This window comes from Gopherus flavomarginatus, chromosome 24 (genome assembly GCF_025201925.1).
Source record: "Gopherus flavomarginatus isolate rGopFla2 chromosome 24, rGopFla2.mat.asm, whole genome shotgun sequence".
In the NCBI taxonomy this organism is placed as follows: domain Eukaryota; kingdom Metazoa; phylum Chordata; order Testudines; family Testudinidae; genus Gopherus; species Gopherus flavomarginatus.
Genome location: NC_066640.1, coordinates 13893178 through 13919980, shown reverse-complemented (window position 1 = coordinate 13919980; position 26803 = coordinate 13893178). Strand labels below are relative to the sequence as shown.

The 26803-nt window shown below is 44.3% G+C and overlaps 1 protein-coding gene across 3 annotated transcripts in view; it reads left to right on the top strand.

Moving 5' to 3' along the window:
- Positions 1 to 26803, top strand: part of GATAD2A (GATA zinc finger domain containing 2A) — a 90526-nt gene that overhangs the window by 27720 nt on the left and 36003 nt on the right. For all 3 annotated transcript variants that reach the window (XM_050934058.1, XM_050934060.1, XM_050934059.1), the window contains exons 2-3: positions 239 to 316; positions 22230 to 22373. In XM_050934058.1, the coding sequence (XP_050790015.1) occupies positions 22341 to 22373 (33 nt within the window). In that variant the 5' untranslated portion in view covers positions 239 to 316; positions 22230 to 22340. The remainder of the gene's footprint in view (positions 1 to 238; positions 317 to 22229; positions 22374 to 26803) is intronic.

Here is a 26803-nt window from a genome sequence, read left to right as displayed (position 1 = left end):
GCATTTTATCTTTTTCTTTTCTCTCTCCTCAGATGTATCCTTTTTGTTTACAAGTTGGTAGTGGTTGATGCTACAGGTTACAGAAATAAAATAAATTATGGCTTGAAAACAATTCTTGCGTTGGGAGGATGGGAACAAACTTTGTAGTTAAGTTCATTTTCTGTTGCCAGTGACGTTTCATCAGATGCCTCTGTAGTCTAGCTCAAAGTGTACTAAAATATCCCTTCTTCCTCCCAAGGATCTTCGCTGCAGGCATATTGCTCAGCCAGGAGAAGTGGACAAGATTCTCTTTGGAACCCATGAACTTCTCTGACAGGTAGGAGTTGCTCTGTAGTGCCATGGTCTATTATGCTAGGTAGCATTTTGCAAACTCTAACATACATGAGAGGCTGGGAAAAAGTCAATTTCCCCCCCTTTTTTTTTAAATAGGGAACTGAGGCATAGAGAAGTGTAAATAACTTGTCCAGTGTGACACAGGAAGTCAGTGCATCCAACTCTCTTGAATTCCCACTCCAGTGCTGTAACAATAAGAACATCTTTCCTTTCCAGTTAATCAAAACACATGTGAAGTAGATGAATATCCCTAATTTACAAATGGGTAAAACTGAGGCCAAAAGCCATTTCGGTGAGTTGTCCTTACTACTTTTTCCCAGTTGAGCAAAATACAGCAACTGCACTATATTTTCAGTCCCTGAGAGCATGAGAAGCAGAAAGTAAGCACAAATGCCTCTTCCCCCTGAATCTTGATCTGAGTAACCTGTGTGGTTTAAAGGAAAGTGTGTATGAATGGTAATGGAACTCCTGAGTTCTTATCTCAGCTCTGCCAGTGCATTCTGGGCACCAGAACTGGACACACGTTCAGCTTACCTGGGGGATGGACTAGATGACCTCTTGAGGTCCCTTCCAGACTGACCTTGCTGTGATTCTCTCACTGTCATTTGTGATTAAACAAATTACAGTGTTTTTTTCCTCATAAACCTGACTTCAGGTGCATTATGAAGGGTTCTGTTCCCGGTTAACAAAACAAATCCCAGATGCTGGCATCTATTACATAAAGGTAATCCTCACTTTTTTACAAGCATTTTAAAAATTAACTTTGCACCAAATTTTAAAAGCAACATGTTACAAACAAGCTGACAAATGTGAGGCACTACTAATCTGATGCAAGTGGAAACTCTGGCTGAGTTTAGAAGGGGATTTGAGCAGATCATGGAACACAGACATGATGAGGCACAGGGGACAAGCTCAGGCGAGCGGACAGAAGCAGGACCTAAGGACTCTGAGGAGGGACTGTTGGGTGAGGAAAGTGGACGGTGGAAACATGTCACTAGGAGAACCAGACAGAGGATAAGACGGGCCAGCGATGGACAAATAGAACTCAGGAATAGGTTTGCTGAGTTGGGAAATGAAGATGGAACACAGCGGGCTGCTGAAGGAATAACGGCAAGGAAGAAGAGGCAAGCAGCTAGTCCTGCAGATGGAGGGGAGCAGTCAGTGGAGGCGACATCAAGTACGAGCCCTAGGAGGATGGTGAGGTCGAATACAAATCAGGAGGAATCACGGCCAGCTGCTGTGGGGGATAGACCGGAGAATCGCATTGTCACCAGGAAAAGGCAAGTCTACGTGATTGGAGACTCTCTACTGAGAAGAGTAGACAGGCCTGTAACTAGACCGGATCGGGAGAACAGAAGAGTGTGCTGTCTGCCGGGGGCTAAGATACAGGATGTGGACTTGAGCCTGAATACGATCTTAGCGGGAGCGGGAAAAAATCCGTTGATTATCCTTCATGTGGGAACGAACGATACAGCTAGTTACTCGCTGGACTGTATCAAGGAGGACTATTTCAGACTGGGGAAGAGGCTTAAAGACATCGAGGCTCAGGTGATCTTCAGTGGGATTCTGCCGGTTCCTAGAGCGGGGCGACGAAGGAGGGACAAGATTATGGCGATCAACAGATGGCTCAGGGAGTGGTGTTATAAGGAGGGCTTTGGGATGTACGGTCACTGGGACGCGTTTACGGATAGACAACTGTTTGCTCACGATGGACTTCATCTCAGCAAGGAGGGAAATAGGATTCTAGGATGGAGGCTCGCCGACCTCATCAAGAGGGCTTTAAACTAGAAAGTTGGGGGAGATGGTTGGGAAATGTTCGGGAGATCTCCACGCCAGAACATAACCTGGAGAGGGAAGTAAACAAAGTGAGCGGGGATACCCTTGCGGCCCCAAGATTTGATCCAAGGAGGAATAGTGGAGTAGAAACCAGAGTAACGGGTGATGCTGGTGGCAGACAGTCTGTGCACGACGGGGGAAAGAATGTCACTGACGCCAAACGCCGAAAATTAAAAGGTTTGTACACTAACGCGAGGAGCCTAGGTAACAAGATGGAGGAACTGGAGTTACTCGTGCAGGAAGTGAAGCCGGATATTATAGGGATTACCGAAACCTGGTGGAATAGTACTCATGACTGGAGCACGGGTATTGAAGGCTATGTGCTGTTCAGAAAAGACAGGAAGAAAGGCAAAGGTGGGGGAGTAGCCTTGTACATCAATGATGAAATTAAATGTAGCGAAATAAGATGCGATGGAATGGATAAGACGGAGTCCGTCTGGGCAAAAATCACGCTGGGTAAAAAAGCAACTAGAGCTTCCCCTGAGATAGTGCTTGGGGTGTGCTACAGACCGCCGGGATCGGATTGGGATATGGATAGAGACCTCTTTAATGTCTTTAGTGAAGTAAACACAAAGGGGAACTGTGTGATTATGGGGGACTTCAACTTCCCGGATATAGACTGGAGGACGAGTACTTGCACGAATAATAGGGGTCAGATTTTTCTGGATGTGATTGCGGATGGATTTCTTCATCAAGTAGTTGAAGCACCTACTAGAGGGGATGCCATTTTAGACTTGGTGTTGGTGAGCAGTGAGGACCTTGTAGAAGAAATGGTGGTAGGGGACAACCTTGGTTCGAGTGATCATGAGCTGATTCAGTTCAAACTAGATGGAAGGATAAACAAATGTAGATCTGCGATTAGGGTTTTCGACTTCTCGAGGGCTAATTTTAAAGAGTTAAGGAAATTAGTTAGGGAAGTGGATTGGACGGAGGAATTAGTGGATTTAAATGTGGAGGAGGCCTGGAATTACTTTAAGTCGCAGCTGCGGAGACTGTCGGAAGCCTGCATCCCGAGAAAGGGGAAAAGAACCATGGGCGGGAGTTGCAGGCCAAACTGGATGAGCAAGCAACTCAGAGAGGGGATTAGACAAAAGCGGAAAGCTTACAGGGAGTGGAAGGAAGGCAGGATCAGTAAAGAAAGCTACCTTGCTGAGGTCAGAACATGTAGGGATAAGGTGAGGAAGGCTAAAAGCCGCATTGAACTGGAACTTGCAAAGGGAATCAAAACCAATAGTAAAAGGTTCTACAGCCACATAAATAAGAAGAAAACAAAGAAAGAAGAAGTGGGGCCGCTATACACTGAGGATGGAATGGAGGTTAAGGATAACCTAGGCATGGCCCAACATCTAAACAAGTACTTTGCCTCGGTTTTTAATAAGACTAGTGAGGAACCTTGCGATGATGGAGGGATGATAAACGGGAATGTGGATATGGAAGTGGATATTACTGCAACTGAGGTAGAGGCCGTACTTGAACAGCTCGATGGGTCGAAGTCGGAGGGCCCGGACAATCTCCACCCGAGGATATTAAAGGAACTGGCGCGCGAAATTGCGAGCCCGTTAGCGAGAATTTTTAAGCGATCGATAATCTCGGGTGTTGTGCCGTATGACTGGAGGATTGCTAATGTAGTTCCTATTTTTAAGAAAGGGAAAAAGAGTGATCCGGGTAATTATAGGCCTGTTAGCTTGACGTCTGTAGTATGTAAGGTCTTGGAAAAAATTTTAAGGGAGAAAGTAGTTAAGGACATAGAGGTCAATGGTAATTGTGACGAATTGCAACACGGATTTACTAAAGGTAGATCGTGCCAAACCAATCTGATCTCCTTCTTTGAGAAGGTGACGGATTACTTAGATAAAGGAAATGCGGTAGATATAATTTACCTAGATTTCAGTAAGGCGTTCGACACGGTTCCGCACGGGGAGCTGTTAGTTAAATTGGAAAAGCTGGGAGTGAATATGAAAGTTGTAAGGTGGATAAGGAACTGGTTAAAGGGGAGACTCCAGAGGGTCGTATTGAAAGGTGAACTGTCGGACTGGAAGGAGGTCACCAGTGGAGTCCCTCAAGGATCGGTTTTGGGACCGATCTTATTTAACCTTTTTATTACTGACCTTGGCACAAAGAGCGGGAATGTGCTAATAAAGTTCGCGGATGACACGAAGCTGGGGGGTATTGCTAACACGGAGAAGGACAGGGATGCTATTCAAGAAGATCTGAACCACCTTGTAAACTGGAGTAATAGAAATAGGATGAAATACAATAGTGAGAAGTGCAAGGTCATGCATTTAGGAACTAATAATAAGAATTTTGGATATACGTTGGGGGCGCATCAGTTGGAAGCGACGGAAGAAGAGAAGGACCTTGGGGTACTGGTTGATAGCAGGATGACTATGAGTAGCCAATGTGATACGGCTGTTAAAAAAGCAAATGCGATTTTGGGATGCATCAGGCGGGGTATTTCCTGCAAGGATAAGGAGGTGTTAGTACCGTTGTATACGGCGTTGGTGAGACCCCATCTGGAATACTGTGTGCAGTTCTGGTGTCCCATGTTCAAGAAGGATGAATTCAAACTGGAACAGGTTCAGAGACGGGCTACGAGGATGATCCGAGGAATGGAAAAACTGCCTTATGAAAGGAGACTCAAAGAGCTTGGCTTGTTTAGCCTGGCCAAAAGAAGGCTGAGGGGGGATATGCTCGCCCTATATAAATATATCAAGGGGGTTAACGTTAGGGAGGGAGAGGAATTATTTAAGTTTAGTACTAATGTAACCACGAGGACGAATGGGTATAAACTGGATATTAGGAAGTTTAGGCTTGAAATTAGACGAAGGTTTCTGACCATTAGGGGAGTGAAGTTCTGGAATAGCCTTCCGAGGGAAGTAGTAGGGGCAAAAGACTTTCCTGGCTTTAAGAAAAAGCTTGATAAATATATGGAGGGGATGTTATGATAGGATCGTTAATTTGGGCAATTGATCTTGAATTACCACCAGACAGGTCTGCTCAATGGTCTGCGGGGAGATGTTGCATGCGATGGGTACTGAGTTGCTGCGGAGAACTCCTTCTTGGGTGCTGGCTGGTGACTCTTGCCCACATGCTCAGGGTTTAGCTGATCGCCATATTTGGGGTCGGGAAGGAATTTTCCTCCAGGGCGGATTGGCAGGTGCCCTGGAGGTTTTTCGCCTTCCCCTGCAGCGTGGGGCACGGGTCGCTTGCTGGTGGTGTCTCTGCAGCTTGAGGTCTTCAAACCATTTTTGAGGATATCAAAAACTCAATCCTGGGATAGGGGTTGTATAAAATTGGATGGGTGGGGTTCTGTGGCCTGCCTTGTGCAGGAGGTCAGACTAGATGATCAGATTGGTCCCTTCTGACCTATGAGTCTATGAGTCTATGAGTCTATGAGTCTGATGGTATGACTCCCATTCTCTTTCTCATATGTTCCCAAATCTGGACAGTGTGATACTATGAAAAGGATCCTGAGAAACATACATAAATTGTTTGTTGTTGTTTATTTATTTGGGGGGGGTGGAGGCAGTGGAGACTTTGGGGGGGGGGGCGGCAAGTTATCTCCTCCTTTCATGAGACCAAAAAGTTAAATGAAATAGTGAAAAATCTCCCCAATATGTAACATTTAATCTACTAAGAAACTGGAATCTTGGTGAAAAACTACATGTGAAATAGGCCACAGTTAACTTTTTGTTTCTGCTGGCACACCTCGGTATTCTTTACCATAAGGTCATGTGAATGTTTCAGTCCTAGAGTTCTCATGGTGATGTAGCACCCTACAGAACATTTGAAAAGCATGTTTCTGCACTATTAAAGGGAGACCAACAGCTTGTAAGGCCAGAAGGGGCCATTGTGACTGTCTAGTTTGCCTGCATAATACAGGCTATAGGGCTTCTCTATATTAATTCCTGCTTCAGGTTCACTAGCTGTGCTTGAACTAAAGCATATCTTTTTTTAAGAAAGTCTAGTCTTGATTTTAAAATTAAGAGATGGAGCAACAACAAAACTTGGTAAGATATTCCAATGATTTATTATCCTCAGTGTTAAAAATGTACACGTTCTTTCTAGTGTGAATTTGTCTAGTTTCAACTTCCAGCCATTTATTCTTCTAACACCTGTCTGCTAGCCTGAAGAGTCCTCTTGTCAAATTTCAGTTCCCCAGGTACTTGTAGACTATGATCAAGTAACAACTTGGGCTGTGCTTCATACCTGCCTTTCTGTGTTTGAAATCTCTTATAATGCAGCAACCCAGACTTTTGAGGTTTCAGCAGATTTCACACCCACAAGTCTTTTAGCCTGATCTATAGATTATTTGGGGGGAAAAGAGTCAAATTGATCCCAGGATAAGTAGTGCTACTACGTGCCTTCTAGAAATACATATAATTATTTTACTCAAAGCCATGAGTCTCAGGACAAAACTATGGAGGCAACACTTTTTTTTTTTTTTCATTAATAAAAAAAGAGGATGGAGGAAGTGGAGAATTGCTTCTAGGGTCAGCAACTTTCTCTGGGTCTTTGTGCCCTGCCTTTCTCTCTTTTTGCATTTTATGTGCTGGACAGTGCTGAACACACTAGGTACATAAATGATCATATAATAATGGCTTAATTATGAATCCTAAAAAATGGTACCTCCAACAAAGGTCCTTCTGCGATAATACTCTGCTCAAATTCAGGCAGCTTGTGTGCATAAAAAAATGGGAATGTCTCCCTTGTATTCCTCATTTCAGTGTGAATTGCAGAGATAGCTAAATGAGCTGACTTCATGTTAGTCACAGCAACAAATAAATACTAACTTTACTCATAACATTTTAAATGATTTTCATGTGCGATGAACCCAGATCTTCAAAGCACTGAGTCTCTGTTGGGGCGCTGAGCATATTAATCTCTCGCTAAAGAAAATGGAAGGTTCTAATGCTCCTTATTAGAGACACCGATCAATGAACAGAGGAAGTGTGAACTTAACATATTTGGATGTTTTCCTAGAAGTTTGTCATGATCTTACCTAATACTGCAGTTTTTCTTTAATTCATTTTTTTATAGCAAGTTTAAACAGATTTGGCTTAAATGGACTCATGCCAGTATAATAACAATTTGCACCACAGTAAGTGGTATTGTCGCTCCATGGGCTTCCAGCTACAGAAGTCCCTTTACCATTCATGTATAGAAGTTTGAAACTCTGAGCTTGATTTGAGAAGAAATACATAAGGTATCTTAATAAAAATGTTCTAGAGTAATTTTTGTCAAGTTTAAATTTGACAACTGAACTACTTCATAACCAATTTTTAAAAAGAGAATTGTGAGCTGTTGCATTGTGAACACAATGTTTATATTAAGTCCACATCATGTTGCTTAGTCATTACAATGGAAATAAAGCTAGCTTTGACAATAGAGGAAAAACAAGGTATAGAATGAAATGGATTACCATAGATGTGTGCTCCAAAAAAACACAAGAATATTAGTAGTGAGTTTACTGTAGCAAAGCCTAAGACCGAATTCTTCCCTAAAAAACCTTAAACCCAGAGCACTGTGTCTGTCTTTAGCTAATTTGTTGGACTGGTGTCACCATGACATTATCTGTGATGGTTGAACTCTAATGGCAGATCATAAATGCTCTGCTTGCACATTTATTTTTTCTTTGCTAGTAAAGTGATGGTGACCTAACTTTTTTTTTTTCTTGCAGTATGTTGGCATTTTTTTGTATAAAGTGTGCTTGGCAACTTCCTAAGCAAGTTTTCTGTTGCTTTTAATCATAGGTCTTTAATGAGCCTAAACAAGCTCACTTATTTTCCCCTGAAACCCCTTTTGGATTATGATTTTTTTATAGGTTGATTCCCTGAACAGACTGCTGTGTTCATTTGACTTAGGCATGGTGAAAGTATGGGACACAAAGGGTTAAAGTCTGCCATTTTGTTATGTAACACCCTTAATGGACATATCAGTGAATGGCACCAAAATGGCAGGGCTTAACCCTTTGTGAGCTGTAGTGCCTCAGTCAGAAACCTGCATCTCAGAAGCTAGGCTTGTTTTTTATCAAAAAAAACAAAACAAAAAACCCAAGTCTCAGTTTTCAAGATTTGTTTTAACCAGCATGTGGCCTGCTGATTAGTTCTTTTGCTTCAGTAACAATACCAGAAAAACTTAAAACATTTTAAAATTTTTGTTGATGGTCATTTTCATGCCACAGGACTAATCAGCTTCCCTTTGGTTGCTACTTTTCTTATTACTGAGTTGATACAATAAGGAAAAGATCTTGAGTTACCAGACTGCAGCCATCTACTGTCTAAGGGGTAAGGTGACCAGTGTGTTCTAGTCCTAGATTGCCTAGATTTTTTATTAAAGAAATCAAACAGGTGTGAGTTAAGATTTTTTTTAAGAAATCAAATTCTTAACTCACACCTTTTTTTTAAAGGTTTCTTAACAATAAATAAAAATTGGACAGGGGCATTCAAAGGGCAGCATCTTGGCCTTTTGGATTTTTTTTTTTTATTGTGGCACACTTTATTTTTATTTTTTTTTTTTAACTTAATGTGGCAGATTTCTGGGAAGTTCCTTTTTTCACTGGCAATTAGAAAAACAATAGTAGTAATTTAATGAGTCTAGAATTAAATTGGAACAGTGCATTGTTGTTTCCCCTGGTAGGCGGGGGTGTGAATTGGGGGACCCTGGTCACTCTTTCTGATAAAGCATCAAAGCTCTTGGTTACACAAGTTGCACTCCATGGGAAGCCTAGACTGCTTCCAGGCTTTGAGTCTGACATGGTACTTTTAGTAAACAGACTGCAGTATTCTTTGAACATCTTCACTTACGGAGATGCACTCAAACATTGCTTGACCTGCCTGCTTCCTTTTTCTGTGAATCTTCCTCTCCCCCCTCCCCCCCCCCGCAATTAGGAATAGGGCACATGAATCCAGGGGGAAATCATTCTGTCCCTTTTTTTTTTTGCCTGTCAGCAAACTCTACACAAATTGTCTTACCCTTAGCATACAGTTTAGTTTTCTTTTGTTTTTAAAGGCATCCCTAAAACTCTTCTATAGATGGCCTGTACATTAATAGCAGAACAATACTTGCACCTTGTTCTCATTTGAAACATTGTAGCATTTGCTTTGCCAGACTCTGTCTTAACTTTGCACTGGAGAATCTCTTTCTGTTCACAGTTTGATAAGCTGAAGTTTAGACTCTACACAAAAGGTGATGTTTATGTAATGGCTATCAGAGGCTTTTTATAGAATATTCTGTGGTATGGCTTGAATTTTTTTCTTGACTAATAATGACTAGGAATCAGATGTGTTTACAGCTGCAGGAATTCACAGAACTGCATGGGTGGCCCCTCGCTTATGAGGTCTTGAAAAAAATGTAAAATATGCTAAATCTGATGCAGTACTGAGATCCCTAAAATCTATGCAGTGATGATTGCAGATAAGTCATGTGGGTATATTATGAACATGTCATGTATTCTTAAAATTGCCAGTAGCTGATATCGTAGTACACAAGGAGATAGAAATATATACAACTTCAAGTCTTGAGAGAACTTATTTTAACAGCTAACTTGTTTATTATTTTTATTGGCAAGCAAGAGTGAAGTTAAGCAAATTCATTCAGTAGCATTTTTGGTACTGTGAAAACAGTATATAGCTGATATTTCACCAGCTGTTCTCATGAGACAGCTGTTGAGGATCTAAGTTCATTCACTTTTTCCCCTCTCCTGTGGTGCACCAGTTCTGCTTTTGTCTTCTCATTCCTCAGTACTGATAGCCAGCTGATTAACTTTAGTGAAATAGAGCTCTAAGCCCCAGTGGGTGGCTCAGGCAGTACATCTCAAGTTTTATACTTCTTTGTTTAACAAACAGTAATATATAAAATACTTGCTGTGCACTTGCATGCAAAGAAGGGCTTTTCCTGTTTTCCTGGGCTTGGTTCGTTCTATTCTGTGCTGCACATAGGCTCTGAAATGATGGTTATATCTCCATTTACAGTATTTCTTTCTGCATTTTTAACCTTATTTTCTCCTCCCCCCCCCCCCCCCCGAATCCTTTTTTCTCTTCAATTGCAGCATAAAATATGGTTCTGTATTTGGTTTTTTTCACTTGGGTACTGCTATCCCAAATTCCTGGCTTTAATTTAGAAGACTCTGTAAATCTCAACATGATATAAAGGTGGGGAGAAAGGAATAATATTGACTAGAAATTTCTTATTTAATGGTATAGACTTGGTAAAGGAACATGTATTAATCCAAAATGATCAGTAGATCTCAAGTCATTCTCCATCTACAAGGACCACCACCAAAGGCTAGACAAATGAATCAGGGAACACTGCTGCCACTTAATTCAGCAATTTAGTTCTCTGTTTTAATCCACTCCTTACACTGGAGGGGGTGTGCGGAGAGGAGCCCTAAAAAGTAGGGGGAAGCTTTTAAAAATGCTTGATATATTCATATGCATTACAAATACCCAAAATGCTCTTCCAGCAATTTCATATTTGTGTCCAAGCTACAGGAGGGATGAGAAATCTATGTATGAACTGCAGAACCTCTGTTTTATGAACATCAGTCTTACAAATGACCAGTTTTATATCAACTATTTTTCCTAATTAGGTGATTGTTTCCTCTCCCCCCCCCGCCCCCAACAAAAGTGATGTTGATGAAGAACAAGTCAACATCCTTGCTCATTCTGCTGCCTTCAATGCATTGGAAATTGCTTTGTTGTCTGAAGAACAGAGCGATACAGTGCACTATACAACAACTTGTGCACTATATCTACTGTAATTTTGAGATGAGTTTTAAGAACTTGATCCCTAATTAGCTTGTAAAATAGGGGTTCTGCTGTATATTGAATACTCTTCTGCAACCTGTGTGGTACTTTGCCCCACTTGTGGTTTGACTTTATACGGATAGTCCACCATATACTTACGTTGGAAACTAGAGAGAGGAGGAATCTTAGACACATGCTCACCTCCTCTTCACCTTTCCTGGGGGGTGGGGGGGGAGAGAGGATGTATGTTGTATAAATCTGGGGGACATATCACTCCTACAGATCATATACAGTCTAAGAAAGCATTTTAGCTAGAAGGAGAATCCCTGAAATGCCAAATTCATCTTGGAGAATGTTCATTAAAGAATGAAGTTCATGTTGTCCAGCAAGAACTAGTCAGCTACTCCAGTTCTTAGTGAACCTAGATACTGCTTTTTATGTTTTGTTACTTTAAATGACCACATTGCATCCTACTTAAAACGAAGTTCAGAGATCCACTGACACACATTGGTACGGGTGATTGTTACATGTGGAAGTCAGATTCAGTTATGACTCCTGAGGGAAACTTTCTCCTGTCACATTAAAACATTTGCCTTTTATTGGGATTGAATCTAGGGCAAGCTTTAAAAAAAAAAACAAAGAGAAATTGTGGCACAAGTATGTGTCTGAACTTTTTTTAAGCATGAGAATTACCTATCCTCTCTTCTCTCCCCATCCACATCCTCCATGCTGATAATTCAGGATCAGCCAAACATAAACTCCCACCAACTTTCAAAGAAAAAGAAAGCTTCAGCTTTGGGCTGAGAGAGCCTGGGATTTCTGGGCTGAAGTAAGTCACTTTTTAGTAATTTGTAAAACTAAGAAAAATAGGGGCTGTAATGAAATGTCTCCTCGTGTGTTAACTATAGCATCGCTATTGCTCCCCTCTCGTACACAAAAATCTAAAGTTAAAACACTGATTTCATAGACCAAACCGCTTCTGATCTGTGTCCTCAGGTTAGTTATGGGAAGCCACGTGAATTTTAGTTGCAGGCTTATTTTTCCTTGATCCCTAACAGTATTGCATTGTGGCTTTAAGTGTGCCTGAAATGATGGCACTTGCGTTAAGGGAAAAATAATATACAAGAAATTGTTCTTCGAGTGATTGCTCATGTGTATTCCACAGTAGGTGTGTGTGCTTGCCACGTGCACCAGTTTTGGAAGTTTTTTCCCTTAGCAGTACATGTACTGGGGGAGCACTGCTGCAGCCCCTGGAATGGTGCCTCTATATTGTGCTATAAGGGGAGCCACGCGCTGCCCCCACCCTCAGTTCCTTCTTGCCTCCTGTGAAGGTAGTCGGAACATCTTGCTGCAGCTTCTCTAGTTGACCTTAGTGGTACAGTTACTTTTAGTAGTTAGAGTGGGCTTGGGGCATGTCCTGTGCCCCGGGCTTCAAGTCGTGCGACTCCTGTCACCGTTCTATGCCCAGAAGCGATCCGCATGCTCAGAGTGGCCAATCATCAGGCCTTACTTTAACTTATGGGAGCCCCTACCAAAGTTTGAACCTCTCCTCCAGGAGTGGGACAAAAAGGACTTCAAGGCTCTGGTAAAGGAAGGGACAGCAGCGGCAAAAGCAACCCTCCAGGTGACATCAGACACTGCCGATACGGCAGCCCGCTCAAAGGCTTCCGCCATTTCCATGCACAGGGCGTCCTGGCTCCTCCTGTCCGGGCTGTAGGCAGAGGCCCAGTCCCTCATGCAGGACCTACCCTTTGACAGGAAAGCATTGTTTGTGGACCAAACGGATGTCTTCTGCACGGGATGAAGGATTCCCATACCATCCTGCAAACCTTGGGCCTCTACGTCCCACTGGCTAAGGACAAGCCCAGACTGCAAACTTCGGCTCCACCTGCACGGAGCAGATACGAGCCCCCGTCCGAAAGACCAAGGCGTTGGTCTCAACATCAGTCCTGCTCTGCCCTGCAGCCCCGGCCCTCTAAGGGCAAGAGGCAGGAAAAGAGGCAGTTTTGACTATTTGCAGGGGGCACCAGGCCTGTTGCCAGGGAGACTCCCTTCTTTCCCCCCCCCCCCCCCCGATTTAAAAAAGTTTGTGTTCTACAACCGATTGTCTGTCTGCCTTCTGAATGGAGTGATCCCGTATAACATCGGACCAATGGGTCCTCAACACTATTCCCAAGGGCTACGTGTTGCAGTTCACTTTGCCCCCACCTTACCACCCCCCGTCCCTAGGGACCCCCGGGGTCCCAAAGTATGCCTGCTTCCTAGGGCAGGAGGTGGCGTGTCTGCTCCACCTGGGGGCGGTGGAAAGAGTACCAGTAGACTTCCAGGGCAGAGGCTTCTACTCCTGGTACTTTCTGATCCCAAAGGCAAAAGGGGGGCTCAGGCCCATCCTGGACCTACAGGATCTCAACCGGTTTATGGTCTGCTCCAAGTTCTGCATGGTATCTCTGGCCTCTATTATTCCCTCCCTGGACCCAGAGGATTGGTACGTGGCCCTGGACCTACAGGATGCATATTTCCATATCCATATATTTGAGGGGCACAGGCGCTTCCTCAGGTTCCTGGTTGGGTTGGCTCACTACCAGTTCACGATCCTCTCTTTTGGTCTATCCATGGCACCCAGGGTTTTCACCAAGTGCATGGCAATGGTAGAGGCCTATCTCTGGTGGAAAGGGGTGCAGATCTCTCCATACCTGGAAGATTGGCTTCTCGGAGGCAGCTCTCCATCCCAGATGCAGGCCCATGTGGAACTGCTCCTGTCCACATGCGCAGATCTCGGCCTAGTGGTGAACGAGAACAAATCTACGTTAGTCCCAGTTCAGCGCATAGAATTCATGGGGGCACTGCTGGACTCCTTAAGGGCCTCAGCCTCTCTCCCTCCGGGCAGGTTCGAGACCCTCAAACATCTCATTGCCTCGGTCATGGGGAAGGCTGTGACAACGGCAAGAGCGTGCCTTCAGATTCTCGGGCAAATGGTAGTATGCACGTACGTGGTCCACCATGCCAGGCTTGGAATGAGGCCCCTCCAGCTCTGGCTAGCCTCCTAGTACTCCTAGGCCCGGGACGGACTGGACAGGGTTATCCTGGTACCGCCCCAAGTAGTTGCCTGCCTACAATGGTGGTCCCTCCCAAGCAACATGCTACAGGGGATCTCTTTCCAGGAAGCCTCCCCATCATTAGACCTGGTGTCAGATGCCTCAGATCTGGGATGGGGGGAGCTCATATAGGGAACATTCAAACCCAAGAAAGATGGTTGGCCCTGGCCTTGCCCTGAGCTCTCTGACATTTATGTGGAGGGACAATACGGTTTGCTTGCTTGCGTAGCTTTCAGCATGCACCTTTGCGGGAAGGTGGTCAGAGTCCTTATGGACAACACTGCTGCAATGTACTGCATCAACAGGCAAGGCAGGACTCATTCCTTGGCCCTATGCCTGGAAGTCCTGAGCCTATGGGAACTCTGTATAGCCCACAATATCTCCCTGCGAGCTTTCCACTTACCTGGCGTCCACAGTGTGGAAGCCAATCGCTTCAGCGGGGTTTTGTCCTACCACTATGACCACTCAGCAGTCAAACACCAGCTCTTCCGAGAGTGGGGAATTCCCCAGGTCGACCTCTCTGCAACTGACCAGAACCGGCGCTGTCTTCAGTTCTGCTTCAAGGGAAGAGTGGGGAAGGGGGCAATCTCAGACACCTTCCTCCTGCAGTGGTCAGGCCAGCTTTTCTATCTCTTCCCACCCTTTCCCCTGATCGGCAAGGTCCTGCAAAAAGTTAAAACCAGACAGGTCGCGGGTTATCCTTATAGCCCTGGACTGGGCCTGACAAAGCTGGTACAGGATCCTCCTTCACCTCTTAGTGGCCCACCCACCCCACCACTGAGGCTACCACTTCTCCCAGACCTCCTCTCCCAGGAAGGAGGCTGCCTCCTCCATCCCAGCCTAGCCGCGCTCCACTTGACAGCGTGGTTGCTCAGTGGTTAGATGAGGAGAAGGGGAGGTGTTGAGAGGATGTCAAATGAGTCCTGTTGGAAAGTAGAAAGCCGTTCACATGGCAGACATACCTAGCAAAGTGGTCCAGTTTCTCTAGGTAGGCGGCAGAGCAGGGAACCTCCCCATCGTCTGCACTGCTCCAGATTATCCTTAAAACCCAAGAACTAGCTCCCGCCTCTCTCAGGGTATATTTGGCGGCCATATCGGCCTTCTATCCACCAGTGCAGGACCAATCGGTCTTTTCTCATACTGTAACTTCCCACTTTCTAAGAAGCCTGGACCATTCATTCCCGTGTGCTAGGTTCCCTGTTCTGCAGTGGGACCTAAACCCAGTGTTATCCTGTCTCACAGGACCTCCCTTTGAACCCTTGGCCACGTGTTCCTGTTCCCACCTGTCATGGAAGGTAGTATTCCTTGTAGCTATCATGTCAGCCCTATGTGTCTCGGAGCTCAGGGCCTTGACCTTGGAACCCCCATATACAGTATTCCACAAGGATAAGGTCTGGCTTCGTCCACGCTCCTCATGCCTTCCATATAGAACAGGACATTTTCCTTCCAGTGCTCTGTCCTAAGCCCCATTTCTCCAATGAGGAACATCGCCTTCACATGCTCGATGTGCGTAGTGCACTGGCCTTTACCTGGACCGGATCAAGCTGTTCTGGAAATCCTTGTAGCTGTTGGTTGCATAGGCCGAGCATATGATGGGGCAACCAATTTCCACCTAACGCCTTTCCCACTAGATCACCTCATGCATACGCACCTGCTGTGACCTGGTGAGGGTTCACCCGCCACCAATCGTCAGGGCACACTCAGCGAGAGCTCAGGCCTCGTTGGCTGCCTATGTAGCCCTCGTCCTGATCCAGGACATCTGTTAGGCTGCCACGTGGTCTTCTGTCCACACATTTTCTTCGCATTATGTGATCGTCTCCGAAGCGAGGGATGACGCCGGGTTTGGTAGGGCAGTACTACTTCCTGGAAACCCTTAAACGCCTACCCACTTCCATCAGATATAGCTTGGAGTCACCTACTGTGGAATACATGAGCAATCACTCAAAGAAGAGAGGATAGTTACCTGTTCCGTAACTGGAGTTCTTCGAGATGTGTGGTGTGCATCTGCCTACAACTCACTAGTTCACCATTTTCATTAATTATGCTATAGTCCCATTGGACACTGACGGTTAGGGTCACCACTGATCACCTGTGTTTTTGTTATGTTAGAGGTTATGTGGGCTAGCGAACTTGAATTGCTTCCATTGCAATTTGTGACAGACATGCTGGAAATGCTGTCAGTGTCTGCTGTCAGGACTTCAGTGTCATTATTATTGGTCATCAGTTTTGTGTTGATGACAAGGTCAGGTTTGACAAAAATGGCACTGCATATTGCTCTTGTGGTCTTTCAGTTGGTGCTTGGTGGTGGTATACTTCTAGAACTTGACCTATGCAGCCTGAGAGTGGTGTACTCTTGCTGCTGTTGTGCTGAGGTTATGCAAACGGAGTATTCTGCTGACTGGACTAACCTTGAAATCACAAATTTTAAAGAGCAGTACCCTTCAAGGGAAGGCAGTCTGTGGAGGAGAAATCACTTTGACTTATTGCCTTTTGAAAAATCATTTTAAGAAAAGTTGAATTGTGCACTTGTTCAGTAACAAAGTTACACAGACGCAGGCAGGTTTATTTACTTCAGAGCTTCCTAAGTTGTGGTCTATGGGCAACAGAAGATCTGCAGCACATTTTCTGGTGGCTTATGGAGAACTGGCTGCTTGTGTGGTGCCAGTTGCTGCTCCTTTCTAGCTGCTAAATTGGACTAAAAGACAGATTTAAAAGGCTTACTATCTTTCTGTACAAGTAATTACTGTACTTGCTATAGGTGTTACAGGTTGTGAATGGGAGAAGAGGATGATTTCTGAGATCATGAGTGGGTGGGGGAAGAAGCAGGCAGCCTATGAAAATATAGTCCATGCTATGGGGAAAAATTGGGAGTGACTTCTTTACTTTCAGTAGTAGTAAATTGCTAATGCTTTTTCTCTGTCATATTTGGTCACTGTTGAAGAATGTTCTTCAAATTGCACATCACCTGATACTTCAGCTGGTCTGCTTATCTACTTTAATTACATGGGTTGGTTACTTAACTCCTTCAATTTTGGCAATTTTAATTCTGAGTTGCCAGTTGTGTTAGTGGAGGTAAGGAAGAGTAAGAAATATCATCGGTTCCAAAGAATTGTTTGAAATAAACCACGAAGTATTTCTAGCCCCAAAAAAATCCCTCTATCAGTTCTAGGCTGATTTATTTACAAGTCATTTTTTGGCAAAGGAGAACAAAGTTGCCATAGAAAAGGTGCAGTTTGAACTTTCTCATACAGGCCCTTTGTTACATAAAGTTTGCGTTGTTGAGAAAACTGACAGTCACAGCACCAAGTTATGTCGACACAAGGTGAGTTACAATCAACCTATGTATGTGTATGCCTAGACTCAAATTTGTCACTGACTGACACAAGCACTCGATTAGTGACACAGTAAAACCACCTCCCCAAATGGTGTAGAGCAAGGGTGGGCAAACTTTTTTTTTTGGGCCTGCGGGCCACATCTGGGTTCCAAAACTGTATGGAGAGCCGGGTAGGGAAGTCTGTGCCTCCCTAAACAGCCTGACCCCTGCCCCCTCCCACTTCCTGCCCCCTGACTGCACCCCTCAGAACCTCCGACTCATCCAACCTCCCCTTCCATGCTTCTTGGGGGGGGGGGGGGGGGGAGACAGCAGGGGAGGGGCTGAGAGCTCAAGAGCCAGGCAGGACAGGCCCACGGGCTGTAGTTTGCCTACCTCTGGTGTAGAGCCATGGATGACCTACTGAGATTGACACAGTGCAAGTACTATATAGACACTGCATGACTTGTGTCAATCCTAACAGTTCTCCATGAGCTGTCTCGCAATGCCCTGTTCCCTGACACTGACCACACTTGTCACAACTTTAAACTCCACTGCCCAAGGGTCAGAGAGACCAAAAGCCACTCCATCCACCCTTTAACTCCTCCCTCCCCACATGTTTTTTTGTAATACCTTTCCTGATTGCCCACTTTGGCATTCACATCCAGTAGCTCACCCTTGTGGACAACTGCCGAACCGACCAGGCCAGCTCCACGTACAAGATGTGCTCTTACCCAGGGTAGACCGGAAGTATTGGATCTCCTGAGCCTACAGAGAGAGGAGGCACTGCAAGCACAGCAATGGACCAGCTGTAGAAACATGTCCATCTAGGATCAGATTGCACAGGGAATTCAGGCAAAGGGGGTGTAAGAGGGATCAGCAGCAGTGCTATGTAAAAGTAAAAGATCTCTGCCAGGCATTCCGCAAGGCAAGGGAGCACAACAGATCTGGCCTTACACTGCAGACCTGCCACTTCTACAAGGAACTGTATGCCGTACTTGGCAGAAACCCCCACCAGCTCCCCACAGACCACTGTGGATACTTTGGAGGAGCCTGACCCAGAGACCCTTACTGCGAACAATGAGGAAGAAAGGGAGTTGGGGGGAGACATGGTGGAGGACTCCAGCCATGCTGCAAACCAGGACCTGTTTGAGGCTCTCCCACTGTGTAGCCAGTCCCATCAGGCAAACATGGAGGAACTCCAGTATGTGTTTGTTTTTTTGGTTTGTTTTTTTTCTTGTAGTGATCAAATTTAAAGATGGCACCAGCCCATCCCCCAAGCTAACAAACCAAAGGTATCAATTCTTAATTGTTTTAGTCATAGGAGAAGACATGGAGGTACAAGAAAGAGGTAGAATTGGTATCTGCTTTTCATTTCCCCCTGTTGGGTTAAGTGGAGTGGGCAATGCAGAACATCTTGTTTATGTGCCTAGGTACGTTCCTCTTATCCTCCTGAGAAATTTCTATGAAACTTTCATGGGGATACTCTGTAATCCTCTCCTGAAGGTTTCTAGAGATGACTGCCTTATTTCTTCCTCTATGGTAGGATACTTTGCCATGCCACTCTATGATGAGTTCAGCTGGCACCATTGCTGCAAACAAGCTAGTGGCGTATAGGCCTGGGCAGCTTCAGGATGACAGTAACAGCTGTGTTCTTTGTGCCTTTGTGACCCTGAGGAATGAGAGATCAGCTAAAATTATCACTGCTGGTGGAAAATAGTGTAAATATTCAGTGCCATTGCCCTATAGCCCTATCCATGGAATAGGGACTGAAATCATATCGCGTCTTGCAACAGAAAATCCAAATCATCCCTTGATCCTGGTACCATAGCTGGGGCTGGAGCTGCAGAGTGGTGCTGTGCTGAGGTGCTCCAGAGCTGAAGTGTCAATAAGCGTTTCTTATGTTTTACAAGAAAAGGGAGTTTAGAAACTTACTTTCTCTTTCCACTGACTGTAAATCCAGTGATACATCTGTCTGTCTTTATCAGCAGCTTCTGGCTTGGTGGATGCCCCCTCCACTCACAGAACACACGACCATGAGGAGGAGGAAGAATAGGATTAGGGAGGACCTGGCTCATAGGATCTTGCAAAACAGTGTTGCATCAGACTCTGAACTAAGGGCTTGGCATGACTGATAGAATGAAGAAAGATCAAGAGGACAGGAAAGGTCCATGAGTTCCAGCAGGGCAAGGGGAGGGAAATGCACCAGGGCATAAAGAGTCTTCTCAGTCAGCAAACCCAAATGCTCCCAAACTCTCCATCCAATGCAGCCCTTGAAGAACTCCATGAGCATTGTCCTTAGACCTCTTCCCCTCCCTTCCCAACATACCATGTGGTATCAAGGGACCCATCCATGCCCCCTACTACTCTACGCTGAAGGACAGCAAAGAAAGTCACAGCTTCACATACTGACCTGTGAGAACACAGGTGTCCGTTGTGGCTACACGTACAGCTACTTTTGTGTACTCAAATGGATATAAATGTCTAAATTTAAAGTGATCACCCCTTTTAATTATGTTAAAAAATGTATAACATTACCTGTGGGGGCTTTTGTGTATTGAATTTTGGAATTTTTTTCCCCCACTCAATTTAATTACCCCAAAATAGAACTTTATCTCTATCTTTACTAATTCACCACAAATATTGCAGAATTCATAGTGATTATCAAAGAAAACAGTACTTGTAAATGCACACCAAGCACCACAGAATTCATAGCTTCAGGAAAATACCCAGTCACTTATGCACATACAGCAAACACTACACAGTTCTTAGCAGCACCCAGAACTCCAGGCTCAGAACACTCCAGTGCACAACACTACTGCAGCTGGCCACTGAAGTGCTCTTTCAAAGCCTCCCTCAGCCACATAGCTCCATATCAGACATCTATAATAACCCTTGTTCTGGCTGTTGGACGTCAGATGGCAGCTTTCCCCCTCTGCCTCACAGGTGTTATGCAGGACACAACAGGCAACTGTAACCATTGAGAGATCCTTCTTGCTGAGTTCTAACAGGTAAACATTGCTAGCATCCCTTCAGTCTACCAAAAGCACATTCAGCAGTTATTCTGCATATACTGAGCCGCTAGCTGAATCTTTCCTTGGGGCTCTTGATGTGGCCGGTGTACAGCTTTGTTAGCTGGGGAATAAAGAGTAAGCTGGATCCCCCAGAATCACTATAGCTATTTCAGTATAGCTAGTGGTGATCGCCTTGGTCGGGAAAGAATGTTCCCGCTTGCAGCTTTCTGAAGAGTCCTGTGCTCTTAGAGGTGAGTGTCATGTACCTTCCCTGACCAGCCCACGCTGAGATTGGTGAAACATCCCTTGTGAGCAGCCAATACTTGCTTACCCATAGAAAAGTAGCCCTTTGTGTTGAGGTAGTCTGGCAAAGTGGGCTGGTGCCAAAATAGGGATACGTGTGCCATCTTTTGCTCCACTGCTGTTTGGGAACCCCATTGCTGTGTATCTATCCAGATTTTCTGCATGTTGCAGAGTCGAAGAGTCCTGCATGGCAATAGATGACTAATTGCCCTATGTGCTTGGATAATGGTCCTCAGCTGTGGATCCTCCAACTTCAAGATTTCCCACTGATCAGTAGCAGTCTGATGTTGCAAGGTTCCAGAGTGTGATCACCGCTTGCTTGTCTGCGGTCAGTGCAGCTGTCCTTGGGTGTCCATGCGCTGTAGGGCTGGGGTGGGCTTGGCACATGGATGCCTCCTAGCATCTGAAAGTTCTTCAGCCACTGCTCATCATCCCAAACCTGCATTACGATGTGATCCACCAGTCAGTGCTCATTTTTTTGGGTCCAGAAGTGGCCCTTTAGCATCTGCAGCTGCTCCATCAACCTCAACAACAATCTTGAATTGTCTTTCTTTGTGTCTCAGAAAAACATCCTTGGCAAAATCTTCATGTCCCACATTACTGTGGCTTTTCCTGCAGGTCTGCAAATACCAGAGAATAGTGTGTCTTGTATTTGCAGTGTTCACGAGAATAGTGCAGAGCTCTGTGCTTCTGTCGGAGATGGCAGACACCAAAAAGTGCTGCCTGGGTTTGTGGGATTTCCCAAAAAAAAAAGGGGGAGGGGGGGATTATGCAATATTGATGGTGTTATAGATGCAGAAAGTTGCATGCTGGGAATCCTGATCCCTAGCTCCCAGAGATCTCTGGACAAGTCACTTCTGTCCCACAATACATTGCAAAAATTTCCAGAAAGGCATTGTGCCCAGATGGTTGCGCACGACACATTAGGATACCTACCTTTGGTGCAGAGTACTTTACACCAACACAGGCACTCCTGGTGAGTACACACAGCACCTATGCATGCAGCCAAGGGATATACAAATTTTGGCAGCCATATTCTGATGCAGTTTGCACAGTTAGTAGCATAGATGTGACTGTACTGATATTTGTTAGAAGCTTGAAAGATTTTGGCCAGAGTGTGGTTTGGTCTTGTTTACAACTAGTGTGAATCTGGAAATCCTCCATAAAATGGGCTGGCGTTTTAGCAGGGTCCAGTGGGTTATGTAGGGTGTGAAGTGGTGGTGTGGGTTGCTTTGTTTTGCCTGCCACCTGGAGAGAGAACTTTTGGAAGTAAGCTCTGGCCAGGTTCCCAAACTATGGAAGCAGATCAGACCACTTTTAACTGGACAATTTTTATTTTCATTTGCAGTGTGTCTTGGAATATAACAAAGCAAAGTTCTGATTTCTTTCCCTACCTGTCTGAATCAGATGTATGCTTGTTTAGCTCAAGTCTTTCAGGACTTTATTTGGAGACCTTTGTATACTAAACTATTGTCGCTGGGAATCTGGTTATTCCTGGCTGGACTGCACATCTGGGGGGGGGAGCACAATTTTCCCAAGTCTTAAACTGGAACTTACCTACTTTTTCCTGTTCTGTCACTTTCCCCTACAGTGGCAAAAGAAAGCGAGCGGATAATTGTTCCAGGATCTCGCAATCCTTTGTCATCTTTGCAAGTGGGAGGCATTCTGGGCAGTATGTGATAGGAGTCTGTCATACACATCCATGTTGGAAAAGACACAGGCTGATTCAAACCAGGTTTGTCTTGTATTTTTCCTGTTTTTGTTTTTTGGAAGGAAGGGGATTGGGGAAGAACTTTTTGGTAGGTTCCAGGAAACATTTCTGTTGCTGTCTTTGCCAGTGGGAATGCTATTGGTGCCATAGATGGGCATGGTATTTGACCTACAAGTATAAATAGATTTCTGATCCAAAAGACCTTTTTTTATTTTATATTTGTTTCTGCAGCTGTGTTGGCCCCAGGATATTAGAGAGACAAGGTGAGCGAGGTAAGATCTGTTGTTGGACCAGCATTTGTTTGTGAGAAACAGAAGCTTTGGAGCTCTTCTTCAGGTCTGACTATACTTGCAGCTGTACAGGGTATGGCTATACTTGCAGCTGTACAGCGCTGCAGCAGGAGCGCTCCCATGGCAGCGCTTTGAAGTTCGAGTGTGGTCGCGGCGCCAGCACTGGGGGAGAGCTCTCCCAGCGCTGCAGATACTCCACCTCCCCGTGGGGATTAGCTTACAGCGCTGGGAGCCGCACTCGGGCACTGTTTACACTGGCGCTTTGCAGCGCTGGAACTTGCTGCGCTCAGGGGGGTGTCTTTCACACCCCTGAGCGAGAAAGTTGCAGCGCTATAAAGCGCCAGTGTAGCCAAGGCCTAAGAGATTACTTCACCCATCTTGTGTGTCAGGTTTTTTGGACAGTTCAGTGAAAGGGCTGTTGGATTTCTGTGTGCAAATTTGCACTGTGCATATGTGCAAGAGAGTGAGAAGAACTTCTGTGTAATCCTAGTTTCCCCTTCTATCTTTCAAAATACATTTGAATGGTGTAAATTTATTACAGTCCAGAGTGACTTGGACCAACAGTCTGGCACTTCTGGTGATTCCATTAGTGTTTATGTATCTAACCCTTCAGAAAAAAAATTAATTCTAGCCCTTTAGTGCTAGGGAAATAACTATCCCAACGTAAAAAGATGCATTGTTGTTATCCAAAAAGACTACAAACAGACTGAAACAATAGCTCAGAAAAGTGTGAATTGCCAATTTATTTCAACTGCATGTTAACCTGAAGCCTAATGTCAAAATAAACAATTTCACTGTGTATTATTTTATCAAAAACATACAGGTGATATACTTTTGTATTGTGGTTTGATTGTCTTTTCCATCATTCCTTCAAACTCCTGCAGGATTGTTCCTTACAGACTCGCTACTCAAGTTATGGGTTTCTACCTCTTTCCTCGGGAAACTATATTCTTCAGTTTCTTAAAGAAACCTTTCCTGATTTATTTCCTTTCCCTCCTTCCCATACCAAGCTAAATACAAGTCCGGCCTACATTTATAACCATTTATAACAGTTTTTGTTCTCTGAAATAGTTAAAACTTAGTTCTGTGTTAGTGGCCACAGTTAAAGTCCCATCCATGCTAGAAAATGGATCTGTGATTTTAAGCCCTGTATGAGGAGAGCCAGGGTAGTTCTGGAAGTGAGAGAGAATCTATATATGTGATCTTTTCTTTTTAAAGAAAAAAAATTGAAGCAGTGGGTTCAGTAAACGAAAAGGGAATTTGGGCCTGGTTGAATGTCTGCGGCAGGATTCTCAAACTGGGGTCAGGACCCTTCAGGGGGTTGCGAGGTTATTACAGGGGAGGTAGGGGGGTCATGAGTTGCTGGGTTTGGGGTGGAGGCTGACAAGTATTTTTCATTTATAAAGTGGGGGGTCGCACTCAGAGGCTTGCTATGTGAAAGGGGTCACCAGCAGAAAAATTTGAAAACCGCTGGTCTAAGGTATCTATCGTGCAGAACAAAATACTGGGAAAAGCTTCCTTGAAAAGGTGAATCTCCCATTTTGATGGGGACGCTGTCAGGTTTGGGTTCAATTTGAGGTGTTAGTGAGATGTTGCAAGGGGAGGTCCACCGTGTAAAACACTCTGCCCCCAGCACCTGATAGTTGGAGTGTATCTATTCTGGAGGGTTAGAAGAAATGAGGTGGTCTCTGAAATAACTAGATCTAATCTAAAAGCTGTTAACAAATTGAGAACCAAGGCTCTGAATTCTGTTCTAAAATGTATGGGGGCAGGTGCATCAAGGGAGTTCACAAAGTGCAGATATTAGAGTTGAGTTTCTTTTTGTTGCTTATGGTATTACATGCCATAGAGAATAATGCATGGAACTTGAAGCAGAACTTGAAAATATACTGTGGCATTTGCAGAACGAGGATTCATGTGTGACGTTTAAAATATTGTGGAATCACAAAGGCTGTTCAACACACTTGGGTTTACCTACCCGCATCATGTAACTGGAGAAGATGAAAACTGAAATAGTGAACATTTTGGAGTATATTTTAGCATAATATAGGGGTCTGAATTTTTTTTCCCACTGGTGCTGAGCAATGAAAACTCAGTTGAAGTCAAAGGAAGCTGCAGGCACTCAATGTCTATGAAAGGCAGACTTTTGGTGTCCAATTTCCTCCACTGGACACCTGTGGCTGAGAGGGCTGTGGGTAAGAGAGCTTCCTCATTTTCAAAAGAGGGGTTTATATGCAAGAGGAGGCTGTTTCCACTGAATGGTCTCATTTGTCTCTTCCGCCATAATGACAATTTAACACTTTTTTTAGTATTTGACATTCAGTATCAAGATGCCCTCTGAGCTGGATAAATATCATACTCATAAGTTTGGCATGTGTGGTGGTTTTTGTTTTTTTTTTTTCCCCAGTGCTGTAGCCATGTAGGTTTCATGATCTTAGACAAGATGAGTGAAATATCATCCTTTTTTTACCAATGTCTTCTGATGAAAGAGACAAGCCTTCAAGCTCTCCTTGAGTTCTGTGTAAACTTGAAAGCTTGTCTCTTTTTCACCAATAGATGTTGGGCCAATAAAAGATATTACTTCACCCACCTTCTTTCATTGCTTCCATATCCATATGTATTATGAGTATTAGAGAGACAGAAGACCATGTGAGAGGGATCAGGTCAGCATAGCTATGTCGGGAGGGGGAGGGTTTGGTTTTGTTTTGTTTTTTTCACATCAGTGACTGACCATAGCGCTGACCTAACATTTTAAGCATAGACCAAGCTTTAGTGGGACCATTTGTCTGTGTGTGTGTGTGTGGCATCATTGTGAGAGTGTTCATGGGCTACTCAGAGTGGAGCAATAAGGATGCTGCAGGCAAGAACTAGGGTGCTTTGGAAGAATCCTATGGCGAGGTCCAGAACTGGAATAGCAGGGATTGCTGCAGGTTAGAATGAAGGTGTATTGACTAAGCTATGTAGAAAATCTTGAGAACACCTGGCTTTCTTCCTGGACAGTGCTGTTAGTCCCTCACTTTCATGAACACTAACGTTAACCCAACCTGTCTCCTGTTTGAAGAACAATGTGCTTTTAAAGATTTTAGTTTAAATGTGGCCTTATTGTGGACTAGTTGATGTCAGTTAATATAAATGAATATTTTTGGCTGTTTCCAAACAAGTTTTATGTAAAGAAACTTGAGTCTACTTTTTGCTTGCATAAAATTTCCTATAGAGTTGTCTGAAATGACAATCTGGTATGCTGTAGATACAGGACCGTGACTTGATGGGAACAGGAGGTGTAAACTAGAACAGGAAATAAATGATATGGTATAACTACTCCACTGTCCCTGACTTTCAAACACACTAGACTTTTTTTTTTTTTAAAAGCTTAAGTTCTGTTAGTGACTTTTAGTTATTGGCCTTGTGCTTAATTTAATCTAAGAAACAAAGCTACTTTTAAGAGCTATGATCTTTTAAAAAGTGAATGCTGTGCTTTCCCTGAAGTGATGGGACGAGCAGAATAACAGATGCACTGCTGTGTTGTAATGTGAAATTAAAAGCACTGTCCCTTTAAGAGCAGTGATGCTCTCCCAGACTTGTGTTTTGGAATGCCAGCAGCAGTCTTCCAGACACATTGCTGCTGCTGCTGCTTCTGCTGTCGTGTCTCTGTGAGGGTTAACAACACTTTAGCTTGTTGTCTGGAACCGGTTCAGACTGGTTTTCTAGAAAGTGCTTTGTCTCTCAGACTGAATCCTGGGAAGGGTCATGTGAAGCCCAGTGATGTCATGGGATCAAAACCTGACTCAGCTTTTTTTCAGATGTGGGTCTGCAGGTACAGTAAAATGGCAGACTGAAATGCCAAAGCTCACCAAAAGCTAAAGTTTCTGTGACTTTGGCATACAACGAGTTAACTGTGATCCCACAGGAGTTAAGCACTTCCTGTGCAGCGAGTGGAAAAGCCTGGCTCATTCATTAAGAGAGAAGAAACTATCAACTTAAATATTACAATGGCAGTGCCTTAATCTCTAGTGGCAAAGTATAAGGAAACATGGAAGAGATTCTCTTCACTCAGGGCATGGTAGTTCTTTCCTCACAATGTCAAATTCCTGAAATTTGCAATCAGATACAAGTGCTAAGAAATTCATGGTAGAAATCCCCCCCAAAAAACCTCTAATCCTAGAT